Source organism: Vicia villosa, linkage group LG6, assembly GCF_029867415.1.
Source record: "Vicia villosa cultivar HV-30 ecotype Madison, WI linkage group LG6, Vvil1.0, whole genome shotgun sequence".
Taxonomy (NCBI): domain Eukaryota; kingdom Viridiplantae; phylum Streptophyta; class Magnoliopsida; order Fabales; family Fabaceae; genus Vicia; species Vicia villosa.
This window is the reverse complement of record NC_081185.1, coordinates 159871778-159886476: the sequence shown is the minus strand read 5'-3', so window position 1 is coordinate 159886476 and position 14699 is coordinate 159871778. Positions and strand designations below refer to the sequence as shown.

Here is a 14699-nt window from a genome sequence, read left to right as displayed (position 1 = left end):
TACATATAATGTTATGGCTCTGATACATTATTTGCTCTGATACATTATATCAGCCTATATGGCTCTGATACATATAATGTGTTCAAACATACATTTTATGTTCTAACTCGCTCATGCTGACTTTTGTCGTTTAGTTTTTGTTCTGTAACATTTCAGGATGTAGAGATGCTCTGATGATGCTCTGGTACATTCAACAATGTTCTGATACAAATCTAGCATGAAGTGATGATTGGTAGACATTCAAAGTTCTGAAGCTATCCGAGGGAAGCAGAAATCAGAAGATGTGAATGTTCTAGAAGATCCAGAAAACTCAAGTTCTGAAGCTGTCCTGAATGGAAGCAGAAATCAGAAGCTGTGAATGTTCTGAAGATCAAAGAAATTCAAGTTCTGAAGCTGTCCTGAATGGAAGCAGAAGTCAGAAGCTGTGAATGTTCTGAAGATCAAAGAAATTCAAGTTCTGAAGCTGTCCACGATGGAAGCAGGAATCAGAAGCTGTGAGTGTTCTAAGGATCTAAAGAAATTCAAGTTCTGAAGCTGTCCAATGGAAGCAGAAGTCAGAAGCTATGAATTCTCTGAAGGCAGAAGCTTATATGATCGTCTCTACCGAAATAATCAGGGAAGTCTTTTATCAAAGTTCTTCGAGTATTTATTTCAGGGGGAGATTATTTATCTCAGGGGGAGATTGTTAATCTCAGGGGGAGACATATTCATATGCTTATGCTATAGCTGTGTAATTTGTCTTTTGCCGTCTACTCTTTCTGATCGCAAATTCATATCATTTATATATGTTTTTGTCATCATCAAAAAGGGGGAGATTGTTAGAACAAGATTTGTTCTTATCAATTATCTTAGTTTTGATGATAACAATAATATGAATTTTGCTTAAGATAATATGGTACTCTAATCCAATGCAATTTCCCTTTCAGGAAATATATAAAGAGTACGCATAATTCAGCGCTCAGAAGTTGTGTCTCAAATGGTTCAGCATGCAACATCAAAACATGGTCTGGCAAGACATCAGAAGATGGTCGAAGCAGAATCAGAACATGGGTCTATGAAAGCATCAGAAGAACAAGAGATCAGAAGCACTGAAGATCAGAAGATGGTATCACGCTCAGAAGCACTTCAAGATCAGAAGATCAGAAGATGCTATGCACCAAGCTGTTTGACTCTGATGATATTCAAACGTCGTATTCACAAACATCAGATCAGAAGGAAGTACACGTGGCAGACTACGCTGACTGACAAAAGGAACGTTAAAGCTACTAAAGGCAACGTCAGTAGACACAGCGTGAACAAGGCTCGAGGTAGTTGACAAAAGCGTATAACATTAAATGCAATGCTGTACGGAACACGCAAAGCATTAAATGCACTCAACGGTCATCTTCTCAACGCCTATAAATATGAAGTTCTGATGAGAAGCAAGGTTAACGATTCTGCTCCAAGACAATTCAAATTAACTTGCTGAAACGCTGTTCAAATCAAAACTCAGAATCTTCATCTTCATCAAAACTCACTACATTGCTGTTGTAATATATTAGTGAGATTAAGCTTAAACGATTAAGAGAAATATCACAGTTGTGATTATCGCTTTTAAGAAGCATTTGTAATACTCTTAGAATTACATTAAGTTGTAAGGAACTAGAGTGATCGTGTTGATCAGTATACTCTAGGAAGTCTTAGCAGTTGGCTGAGCAGTTTGTAACTAGAGTGATCAGGTTGATCAGTAGACTCTAGAGAAAGTCTTAGGAGTGAACTAAGCAGTTGTTCCTGGAGTGATCAGTGTGTGATCAGAAGACTCTGGAAGACTTAGTTGCGGACTAAGTGGAAAACCATTGTAATCCGTGCGATTAGTGGATTAAATCCTCAGTTGAGGTAAATCATCTCTGCGGGGGTGGACTGGAGTAGCTTCGTTAACAGCGAACCAGGATAAAAATAATTGTGCAATTTATTTTTATCGTCCAAGATTTAAAGTCACACTTATTCAATCCCCCCCTTTCTAAGTGTTTTTCTATCCTTCAGGATGGCGTAAATATCCCCCGCCCCGTGGAATCCCCGCCCCGCATAAAATAGCCAAATATCCTTAATTTATTATATATATAATTTTAAATTATTATGTAAGTCTATTTGTCATTTCATATAATTAATCTTATACACAAATTTAAAATATATATGCATTGTTAGTAAAAGAGTGAGATCGAAATGATTATTTCAAGTTTATTTTAAGTTTTAAATTTTGGTGGTCATGACACTCAATATTATAGATTAAATATTGTTAAAACAATATATTTATCGTAAAGGAATAATTTATAAATTTCTCGTGGTTACTTTTTGAAGCTTTTACTGTTAATTTGGTTTAAAAATAATAATAATCATGTCTATGGATCTCCGCATGGGGATCCGTGGGGACCCGCGGGGATCCGCGAGGACGGGGATGGGAGACAAACTCCCCCCGTAGCGGGGACCCGAAGCGGGGATGGGGAATAGATTCGATGGCGGGGATTATGATGGGAATGTATCCCCCGCCCCGCCCCGCCCCATTGACATCCCTATGAACAATCATAAGTAATGAAAAGATTCAATGAGACTCAGTGACAAGTAACAGCTGAATATTTTATAAAATCATACTTAAATCAAATACATAAAAGATAAATATATCTACTTAATATAAATTTAAGGTTGTCAGAATGATAATTTTGGACACAACTCTAATTCTAAATCCAATATGGAATCATATTAGAAATTTTAATTCAAATGTGGCGTCATATTAAAAACCTATTAAAATTTTGATTTTTTATCATTTTTTTTATTCTTCACATCACACCAAATCATTACATTTTATTATAATAATAAAATAATAATAACTGATTCTTCAAATTTTATTTATTACGTTTTAAAATGACTTTTATAATTTTTTTATTCGTCATACCAAATCATTATATTTATCTAATCTAATACCCTAATTTTATTATAATAATAAAATAATAATTAATTCTTCAAAGTAAAGAATATTAATTTTCACATATCATTTTAATTTAGTTATATATTACAACTTAATAAAAAGAATTGATTTGTTTATTATGTTTTTTAAAATGACTTTTATAATGTTATATGTTTTATGGTTAAATTTTTTTAGTTTTAAATTTCAAAATATATTATTTCCACATATTATTTTAATTTCATTATGTAAAAATATAAATATATTAAATTATTATAATAAAGTAATCAAAAATGAAAACTTTTCAAAAATATAAATATGATTAATTTTTCAATGTAAAGGATATTAATTTCCACATACCATTTTAATTTAATTATACATTATTAATATACTATAATTAATATTAGTTTTTTTATAAATATTTTATGGTTAGATTTATGATTTGTTTGTTATGTTTTATAAAATAACTTTTATAATGTTATATATTTTATGGATAATTTTTTTTATTTTTAAAATTCAAAATAGATTCAATGTTTATATTAATTAGATTATTATTTCTATTTATGTCAGTATAAATAAAATTAATAGAAAATTATTATTTTATTAATAATACTTGAATGATTATGATTTATTAATAATCCTTAAATTTTAAATAAAATAAGTTATTGAAATATTCAAAACTCGAAAAAATAGTTAAAATTGTTTTTAAACTAGAAATAAAAATATGACTTATAATGAAAATATATACTCACAGAAATATAAATAAAAATATAATTAACTTCAAAATTAAGTTTTTAAAATGACTTTTATAATGTTATATATTTTATGGATAAATTTTTTATTTTTAAAATTCAAAATAGATACATTGTTTATATTAATTAGATTATTATTTCTATTTATTTTAGTATAAATAAAATTAATAAAAAATTATTATTTTATTAATAATCTTTGAATGATTATGATTTATTAATAATCCTTCAATTTTTTTAAAAAAATAAGATATTGAAAAATTCAAAACTCAAAAAAATCGTCCAAAATATTTTTGAACTAGAAATAAAAATATAACTTTAAATTTTTTAATTAATTCTAATAAAAATATAACTTCGAAATTTTTAATTAATTCTAATAAAAATATATACTCATAGAAATATAAATAAAAATATAATTAACTTCAAAATTAAGTAGTTCAAATTCTAATGCATTTTCTAATTTACTTTACAATATATATCACGTTTGACTATAAATACATATTTGAGTTTTTGTTAGATATTCTTTATATTAATTTTTTTAAAATTTTAAAAACATCATGTAATAATTACGCTTTCGATAATTTTAATGCATTAAACTTTAAAATACACAATTAATTCTAACGCATTAAAGGTTTAAAAACATCAAAAGTAAGTGTTATTTATATTAATTCTCATATTTATATTAATTAATATATTGTAACTCCCATATATATTAATTCTTATTTATATTAATATTTTTGTTATTCTTTATAAATATCTTCTTCATTATTAATATTCTGTCATCTCATCACACACGATTATTTTACAAACAATTGCCTTTCAATAGTTAGAATTGAAAACATATCAATATACAATATTTTGTATTTTTAGGATTAAATTTATGATATGGTCTTGTTTTGTTATTTGTAGGTATCTCTTCCATGATAACTCCAGATTATTTGAGATTTAGAGTGGGTTGAAATTAATTTTTAGGTGGTTAGAGTCGCACAAATTTAATAGAGAATGGAAGTCTCTATATGTTGTTGCTTGATGAAAATGTTTTATTTATTTTTATTAGTGTAAATGATTTAAAATTTTATGGTTTTCATTATATATATATATATATATATATATATATATATATATAGAGAGAGAGAGAGAGAGAGAGAGAGAGAGAGAGAGAGAGAGAGAGAGAGAGAGAGAGAGAGAGAGAGAGAGAGAGAGAGAGAGAGAGAGAGAGAGAGGGGCATATCATATGAAAATGTCATCTTTATATGAGAATGTGAGAATGGATCTGAACCATTGGATTTTAAAATAAATGGTGGAGATTATGTGTGAATCTTTTTATTTCTCTCCTAGATCATTTATTTTAATAATGGAAGAGAGAGAGAGAAAAAGATTCACACATAATCTCCACCATTTTATTTTAATATCTAATGGTTCAGATTCATTCTCACATTCTCATATAAAAGAAACATTCTCATATGATATGCCCTCTCTCTCTCTCTCTCTTTCTCTCTCTCTCTCTCTCTCTCTCTCTCTATATATATATATATATATATATATATATATATATATATATATATATATATATATATATATATATATATATATATACTTTTTCTTTTAACTATGAATACTATGAAAAAATTCATGCAACTATTAAAAAAATGCATTTATTTCCATTTGACATTATGTTGCGTCATTGCTACTCTAGAGGTATATGTACTAAAGTTATTTAAAGAATAATAGTTTCACTACAGTTATGATCAATAAAAATGTATATTTATATACCCTTGTTAAATTGTTATTTAAAATATGTTTGGATAACCTCTTACCCTAAGTTTTTTTAGGGATGAATTCCTTATCACAATGCCTTGGAATTAACCATTAAGGACTTTCGAGGAAATATTTGCACACACAAACAGACAATAACCCAATGCCAGACAAAACCACAACAGAATAACAAGGTCCAGAGGTGCTAAGTTCAAAAGGTCCAGGTCTCCAAAATGCTCGGGATAGTAACTAATAGTCCATAGAGCCTTAAGTGTCTTTTTTATCATTCTAAGTTGTTTATTAATGTTTTAGCACAAAAATAGAGTATGGTCCAAATGGACAAAAGGAAAATAGCGGAAACATAAACATACGTCCAAATGGACAAAGGGAAAATAGCGGAAACATAAACATGATGAATGATAAAATAAAGCATAAAGCGAGAAATATAAAGAACAATATAATAAAGTGCGGAAATTAATGTCAATTGTTAATTGTTAGCAAGATGACCATCTTGAAACTTGTCAAATATATCATCGAAATGTTAGTAATGAAGATCAATGGTGAGTGAATGATGATCTCGGGTTTAAATTCGATGAAAGTTTATCATAAGCTTGATAAAATCATAGGGACTACGCGATAAACTTCCGTAAGTCTTAAACCAACCGCATACAATCTCTGCCATATTGGATCTTTTTATTCGGGACACGAAATATTGCGCTATGTTAAGCATATCGCCAAGTGACTTATGTAGAAGTCACCCTACAACGAGACCGGTCAATAATTTTTGTGCTAATGCATGCGAGAGAAACGATATATAGATCGTTCTCCGAAAGCAATACCGCACGAAAAGAAAATAGGTAGTGGTCTCATCTTCATCTAGAATCCAAAAGAATTTCAATGATGTTGAAGATTTTCATCGACCAAAATAAAAAGAAATGAAAGATGGAATTACATTAAAATAAAATCACTCAAATTATCATTAATATTATTCATCTAATATTATGGATTTGGTTCTTTCAAACACATCAACATCCTAGATCCAATGATATTAATGAAGTAGAGGAAGAAGAGATACCAAAAACAAGTTAAAAAAGGCAAAAAAACAGCATTCTGTCAGCATGCAATCGATTGTTTTAATGGTGCATTCGATTGCACCTCTTCAAATTTTCAAAATCTGTGCATTTTAACAACTGTGAAATCGATTGCACAAAGAGAGCAATCGATTGCACTATGCATTTTTTTTTTTGAAAAAAACAACAATCAAAGGGAGAAAACTTGTTTAAACATTATACCAAAGACCTTGTGATCTTGGATCAATTTGTGCACGAAAATTCATCAAATAACAAGCAATTCAAACCAATATAACACCAAAGGTGTAGCAAACATAATCCATAATAGATCACATCTTGAAGAATGGAATGGATCTAGAGATTTACCACTTTCTTGCTCTAAACTTCAAATCCACTTCAAGAACAAACAACAATGATTTGATCTTCTAAAATTGATGATGAACAAATGAAATAAAAGAGTGAATGGATGAAGGTTTTGTTCAAAAATTAGTAAGATTCAATGTGAATCTTACTAACTTTTATGAAAATGAACTTTGAGTGAGGTGGTTTTTGGAGAGAGTTGGAGAGAAAGAAGATTCAAGAGAAATTATAGCAAGGTAAGTTTGCTATGAAAACTTGTTGAATGAAGAGGTAGAGGCCTCTATTTATAGGATTTAGGCTTGGGATTAATGGTGGTTTGGAGTTAGGCTTGATAAATGAAATTAGGCTTGGCAAATGAATTTGGAGCCAAAATTATGATCCAAGGGTGCACATGTCATCAAGTGAGGGTACATGCTATGAATTGATCAAGATGATGTAGAGAATTGATTGTGCAATCTAGAACATTCACCCCACATATGAAAATGGTGACACACTCCTCAAAAGCTGAAAATTGCCTTCATTTTTCCCATTTCGTACTGGTGCAATCGATTGCTCTAATGGTGCAATCGATTGCACTGCTCAAATCTGGCGAAAAAACAGTGGGTGCAATCGATTGCTCTAATGGTGCAATCGATTGCACATTAGACAGAAGACAAATCTAGTACAAAACAAATGGATGCAATCGATTGCTTTAATGATGCAATCGATTGCTTGCTGAAAAATACCTTGTTCGGTAGATGCTTTAGATTAGTACCTACAATACACAAACAAACAAAAGAACAAAGCAATATTTTTGGTATTTTGGTTAGTATAATATGTACAAGTAAAAAAACAATGATGCATGATGATCCCCCTTACAGATGAAGTGAGTACAACACCAAAAATAGAACTCCAAAATGAAGCTCTTGATTAATGATTGAGGTGCAAATGATGTATGATCTTAGGGTCAAAAATTGGAGTATGACACTCACCTTAATAGTTCTTATTTTATTTTTTTGGAGAATAGAAGAACTTTTATTCCACAAAAACAAACAAAACAATCGATCTAAAGGATCCAGACAATCCAAAAGAGCTTACAAGCCAACTAAACAAAACAAGCTAATAGCCATACAACTAACAACCAAAAACCTTAATGACTGCTAAGGTATTCAACATGATTTCTATAGTTCTTATTTTGATATATAAAAATTTGTACTTTCATTTATTTACTTGATTTTAAATTTTAATCTTAGGCTTTAAATTATTCTCACTTTTTATATTTTCATTTGTCTCAAATTCTCACTTTCAATTTTCATTTAAATAGGTCAATGTTTTAAGGTCTTTTAACATAAAACATATTAGCAATTTTCTTCTCTTTCCTCAATAAAAATAAGAAAAAATTGATATTATAAAAAAATACTCTTATAAACTTATAATACTTTTATATTATAATTTTTATATTTAAATTTAAATATTATAATATAAAATTTATATTTCTATATACCTCATCAAAAAACATCTCTCAAATAAAAAATAAAATACAATATATCATGTGAAAAAATAATATGTCTTTTATATGAGAACATAAGAATGAATCTGAACCATTAGATTTTAAAATAAATGGTAGAGATTATATATGAATATTTTTTCCCTCTCATCAATCATTTATTTTAATAATAGAGGAGAGATAATTTTTTTTTCCTAATGTCCGCCATTTATTTTAAAGTCATACAAATTTTAAAGTCTAATGATTCAGATTCATTCTCATGTTCTCGAATAAATTTTTTATACATTATATAAACTCATACAAATATATTTTATGTTTATTAATAATAATTTAATAAAACTAAGCCGCGCGGATAGGCGTGGCCCGTGTAATTGGAACTACCTTCACTAAGTGACATCATATTTGAATTTAACTCAAAAATTAGAAAACAATACGACAACAAGAAATTCTAAAACAAGTGAATTGTCTTAAGAAAAATTAGACGACATATTACCTAGTCGTATATTTAAGTTTATAGTTGGATCATTTTTTTCATAATTATGTTCTTTAATTTGGAGATATGCATTAATTTATTAGCTTGTATATTTCTTTAAAATATTTTTCATTTCAAATCATACTACGTTATTTTATTTATTAGTTTAATTAAATTGTTATTATAATTTTTTTTAGATTTCTATTAAAGTATATATACTTATAGACATAAAATAATTAATATTATAAACTAAATATAATTAATTAAGTTTAATATAAAATTTGAGGACCTTAGTATTTTGAGATCTAATTCTAAGGGGCTTCTTCATTTGCATCCTCCTTATTGACGGCATATTAGGTAGGAGTGAGAATAGGTCAGGCCGGCTTACAAGGGCCTATAGTCTAGTCTATATAAGGCAAGACTAAACTAGATTTATTTAACAAAAATGTTAGGCTTAGGCTTTTTTAAAAGCCTATTTAATAAAATAGGTCAGGTTTAAGCTATTAAAAAAGCCTATGAAGTCTTATAGGTCGGTATATATTTGTATGTATATTAAAAATAGACTAAATAGATCGACCTATATTTGCATGTATATTAGAAAAAAGGCTAAATAGGCAAGCCTATATATGCATATATATTAGAACAAAGACTAAATAGGTTGGCCTATATATGCATATATATGACGATTTATAAAGTTTCTTAAATAATATGAATTAATTGAAAACCATAATGAAAAATAGGCTTTTAAACAGGCTTTCAGGCCAGGCCAGACTTTTAAAAAGGTCAGGTCAGGCCAAAAAAGAGAGCCTATTATAGGCCACAGACCAGACTCAGGCCTTTCAAGTTTATCGTAGGTCAGACTCATGCCTTATAAAGCCTAGCCTATTTCCACCCCTAATACCAAGGACAAGTATAAAACTTTAAAAATAATTTTCATACAAAAAATTATATCGATAAATATAAAAATAATTCACAAATGTTTGTCACTAATTTTAAATTATAAATATATAGACAACACGAAACAAATATTTATCATTGATAAATATTAAACATATTAGTTGTTAAAATAAAAAACAGAATAAATATTCATAATCTCTTTAATATATAAAAATGAAAATTAAAAACTTTGAGTTTTTAATGAGGTGTAGGGAATAGGTGAAAAATAAATTATATTGTTTTAACAATTTAACAATTTCCACCCCTAATACCAGGGACAAGTCTTCTTGATAAAACTTTAAAAATAATTTTCATACAAAAGTTATATCGATAAATATAAAAATATTCACAAATTTTTGTCACTAATTTTAAATTATAAATATATATAGACGAAACAAATATTTATCATTGATAAATATCAAACATATTGGTTGTTAAAATAAAAAACAGAATAAATTTTCATAATCTCTTTAATATATAAAAATAAAAAATAAAAAACTTTTAGTTTTTAATGAGGTGTTGGGAGGCTTTGGCTAATATGCATAAGGATGACCAAAAGGAAAAAAACTTATATTTTACCAGCTCAACTACAATAATATATATAAATCAAGTGTCATTATATATTTTTAAAATGAAAAAAATTTGAGGCCTTTTTTATGCCCAAACTTTTGAGGCCTAAAGCCCTAGCTTGAGTAGCTTGGCCCTTGGGCCGACCCTGGGTAAGTATTGAGTATTGGGTAATAACAATTGATGTCTAGAATTTGATCCAAGGATCCATAATAATCTATTCATGGTGCATAGATTTTTATCTATGTACGGCGGTAACTGCACCCGTGTTGGGAATAGATGAAAAATAAATTAAATTGTTTTAACAATAAATTTTTGACTAAAAAATTATTTATAATTATTATTATTTTAATTTTAATTATAAAAATGCAGATTTTTTATATCAAATATGTATCTTTAATACATAAAAAAACACCATACACATATTTGTAATAAATAAATAATATAAAAAATTAAAACATTTATAGCATTGAAAATATAAAAATACTTTTCAAATGTAGTCATTGATACATAAAAAGAGACAATTTAAATGTTTTTCATTCATAAATATAAAAATAAACAAAAAAGTACCAGCCGTATAAAACAAAATAAAATATAGGACACATATTTAATGTTGATACATTTAAAATTTAAAATTATAATCATTTATAAGTATTAAAAAAATGAAATAAATATTTATCATCAATAAATATAAAAGACGAGACAAACATTAGTCACTCGTAAATATAAAATATAAAATAAATATATTTATGAGACAAAATCAAATGGACACAAAGGTGTCAAACATGATACCTCCGATAACTCTTCACCCATATCCGTATGATAAACTCCACCAGGGCCGGCCTAATCAATTCGGAGGCCCCGTTCTATTTTTAAAATGGGTCTAAATTGTAAACAAAAAATATAATTATAATAATTAAAAATGACACATCAAAAATATAATTATATATGAATAAAAATAAATTTAATTATAATTATTTTGATTTTTAATCAATTTCATTTTCGATATATTGAATTTTTTTCAAAAAATATTTTTTATTTATTGAGCTTTTAGTGTAACATTTTTTTTATGGTTATTATTATTAATGAAAAAAATTAGGCCTTTTAAATTTGGGGTCTCTCAAAATTTAAGATTGACCAACAAATTTGTTATTGTCTAAATTTGTTTAACTTTTCTTAATTTATTGAGTTTAATTTGTTTAACTCCTATCTTAATTTTACGGTACAAAGTGTAATTAAGTAATACATGTTTAATAGTTTTCCTATAAAGTGTAATTGTTCATTGATGAATGATTATCATCAACAATTTTGTCACACGTCCTCTTACTGTTCTAAGTTACTATTTATTATTACTTGTTGTCAGAGAATAATATACAATCTAATATCATTTAGAGAGTTGTCATAACGAGAAATGGATAAAAAAAATTTAGATAACAAACCATATTAAGAATATACAATATAATTTCTAATATGTATTACTATATTCCCTAGTTTTTTTTTGGTTGAAAATAATAGAAAATAGTAAAAAATAGGCCCCATTAATTAAGAGGCCATGTGCCATTGCACAACTTGCACATGTTTTTCACCGGCCCTGAACTCCACCGTTAGATTGAAAGATATTATCGTATAGATTACGTCTGTAAAATTTCACAATAATCAAAAATCATTTGATATGTTAAAGAGAATGATCAAAATTGATGGTTTTCAAGAAGTTTTATAAAACGTTCGTTTTTATATACCTCGTTAACATGTTAGAAGATTTCTTATTGATGTTAAATTTAATAGACATGATCTATATGATAATAGTTTTCAATCCAACGGTGAGTTTTATTATACAGACATGTGATGAAGAATTATCACATGTGTCATGTTATTAAGTTTGACACATTAGTGTCATTTGATCTGTCTTATGTTTTATTGATTAATATTAAATAAAACACATAACGCAAATTATAATATAAATAATTTAATTATTGTTAGGGTCGTTTTTTATACTTTGTTAGATTTTTAGGTTTTTAAAGACAAATCTAAGTTTATTTATTTATTTATTTTACATGAGCTTTATATTTTGTGTTTATTATTTGATCTTTAATATTCATATACAATTTGTTCTAATGCTTATATATTTTAAATATTAATTTATTCATAATCAAAATACATTCTTTAAATAAATGTGAAGATCTTCCTCAGTTTGTTACAACAAAGAAAAAGAAAAAAAAACTAATTATACATAAAATAACTAATTATAAATAGAGTTATTCATTATAATCAAATTACATTATTTTATTTTAACAAAAAAATATTAAATTATTATGTATTGAATTGAATACATTAATGTGCATGGTGGGTAAGTAGAGAAACATTCTGAAGGAAAAAACAGGGAAAGCATCAACTATGGCGATAAGAGGTAGACGAAAGGCTATTGCAATGGATCTAAGAAGTTGGATGATAGTTTCAGAAACAGGTGAATTTGTGATTGAGGATCTCGACAAACACTCCATTATGCGACGAACAGGTTTACCGGCGCGAGATCTTAGAGTTCTTGATCCAACACTTTTGTACCCTTCTTCTATTATAAGACGAGAAAAATCAATTGTTGTTAACTTAGAACACATTAAAGCCATCATCACTTCAAACCAAATGCTTATAATTAATTCTTCTAGCCCTTTCTTTATTTTGTTCCTTCAAGATCTTCAAGCGCGTATTCCTCGCTCTAATAATGTCGAAAAGCTTACATCAAATGATAACGACAATGATGGTGATCGTGAATTAAAAATTTTAATGGAGGAAGGGTTACCGTCATTACGAAGTTGTGTTGATTCTCTGAATAATGCATCCAATAAGAGTTTTGTGGATGGTACACTAATTGATGTAGCGGAAACGTCAGATCATAAGCAATTACCTTTTGAGTTTAAAGCTCTCGAGACTTGTATTGAATCGGCATGTGCATGCCTTGAATATGAGGTTTGCATCTTTATAGTATTGAAAGCATGTGCAATATATGCACACAGAGAAATGCATCAAAATATAACTATGATTTATAAATTATTGTGCTCATCTACTATTCATAGCAGATGAACATAAGAGTTTATACAGGGCCTCCAAAATCTTGTGACGGTCCTAGTAACAATATAGAATTATACATATTTTATGTGGTTTATAACTCATATTGTGTGTTTATATTAGAATCAACGATTGGAAGAGGAGGCTTACCCAGCTTTAGATGAATTGGCCTCTCAAATTAGTACTCTAAATCTTGAACGTGTAAGGCATATCAAGAATCGTTTGGTTGCACTTTCTGGTCGTGCGCATAAGGTAAGTAAATAGTATTCTAATATTTTCATTAGATATTAACTTACTAACTAATGAATAATGATGCATTAGAGAAATATAGGATATAATAGTATAGTGTATATATTTCTGGAATTCTTTAATTGTTTAATAAAACCATGCCGCTCTTAAAAAAAACTAATAGTATTCTTGAATTTAACAGATAGCACATCAACTAGAAAACTTGTTGGATGATGATTATGACATGGCTGAAATGTACTTGACAAGAAAATTTGATGATTCTTTAATAGACCAAACATCATTAAGAAAAGGATACAGTTTAGCTATTGATGAAGATCTCTATGACAGGTGCAAATTATTAACACTAGTCTATTATTGATAAATTCTCTATCTTGAAACATAGATAGAATATATTAATTATGGGAGTCATACTCATACTCATAACTTGTTTCTTAATTTGTAGTGATGAATCAAATACGTTTCAATACAGATTCTATGAATCTAAGCCTGATGTTGAGGAATTAGAGATGCTTTTAGAAGCGTATTTTGCACAGATAAATGGAATTTTGCAAAGATTGTCCAGTGTATGTATTTCATTAGACATAATTAAAGTCAAATATTTTTGTTGATTTAATAATTATGATTTATTCAAAATATAAATGATACATGTTTTTGTTATTTTGTTAAGTTAAGTGAGTATGTAGATGATACAGAGGACCACATCAACATAATGTTGGATGATAAGAGAAATCAGCTACTACAAGTATCAATAATATTCAGCACAATGAGTGTGATAGTCAATGCAGGTATTGTGGTTGTTGGATTGTTTGGCATGAATGTTCATATTGATCTCTTTGACGGCCAACCTGATCATCAATTTTGGGCTACAGTTGGTGGAACATTCTCAGGTTGTGTATTGTTATTTATTGTTTCTATTTGGTGGGGTAAAAAAAGATATATTTTGTCTCAATAAAGACAAGTCAGTAATATATGATCATATAGACTAGTACTAATTCATGTGTAAATGATTAAAGATAATAGTTTTGATTTTTTACTATAAATTATTGTGTTTTTC

At 27.8% G+C, this 14699-nt stretch overlaps 1 protein-coding gene across 1 annotated transcript; it reads left to right on the top strand.

Moving 5' to 3' along the window:
- Nucleotides 1-12727: 12727 nt before the first annotated feature.
- Nucleotides 12728-14597, top strand: LOC131615158 (magnesium transporter MRS2-F-like). Its single transcript, XM_058886649.1, has 6 exons — nucleotides 12728-13091; nucleotides 13221-13297; nucleotides 13520-13652; nucleotides 13831-13972; nucleotides 14088-14208; nucleotides 14313-14597. Exons 1-6 carry the CDS (start codon nucleotides 12728-12730, stop codon nucleotides 14595-14597), a joined length of 1122 nt encoding a protein of 373 aa, XP_058742632.1.
- The last annotated feature ends 102 nt before the right edge of the window (nucleotides 14598-14699 follow it).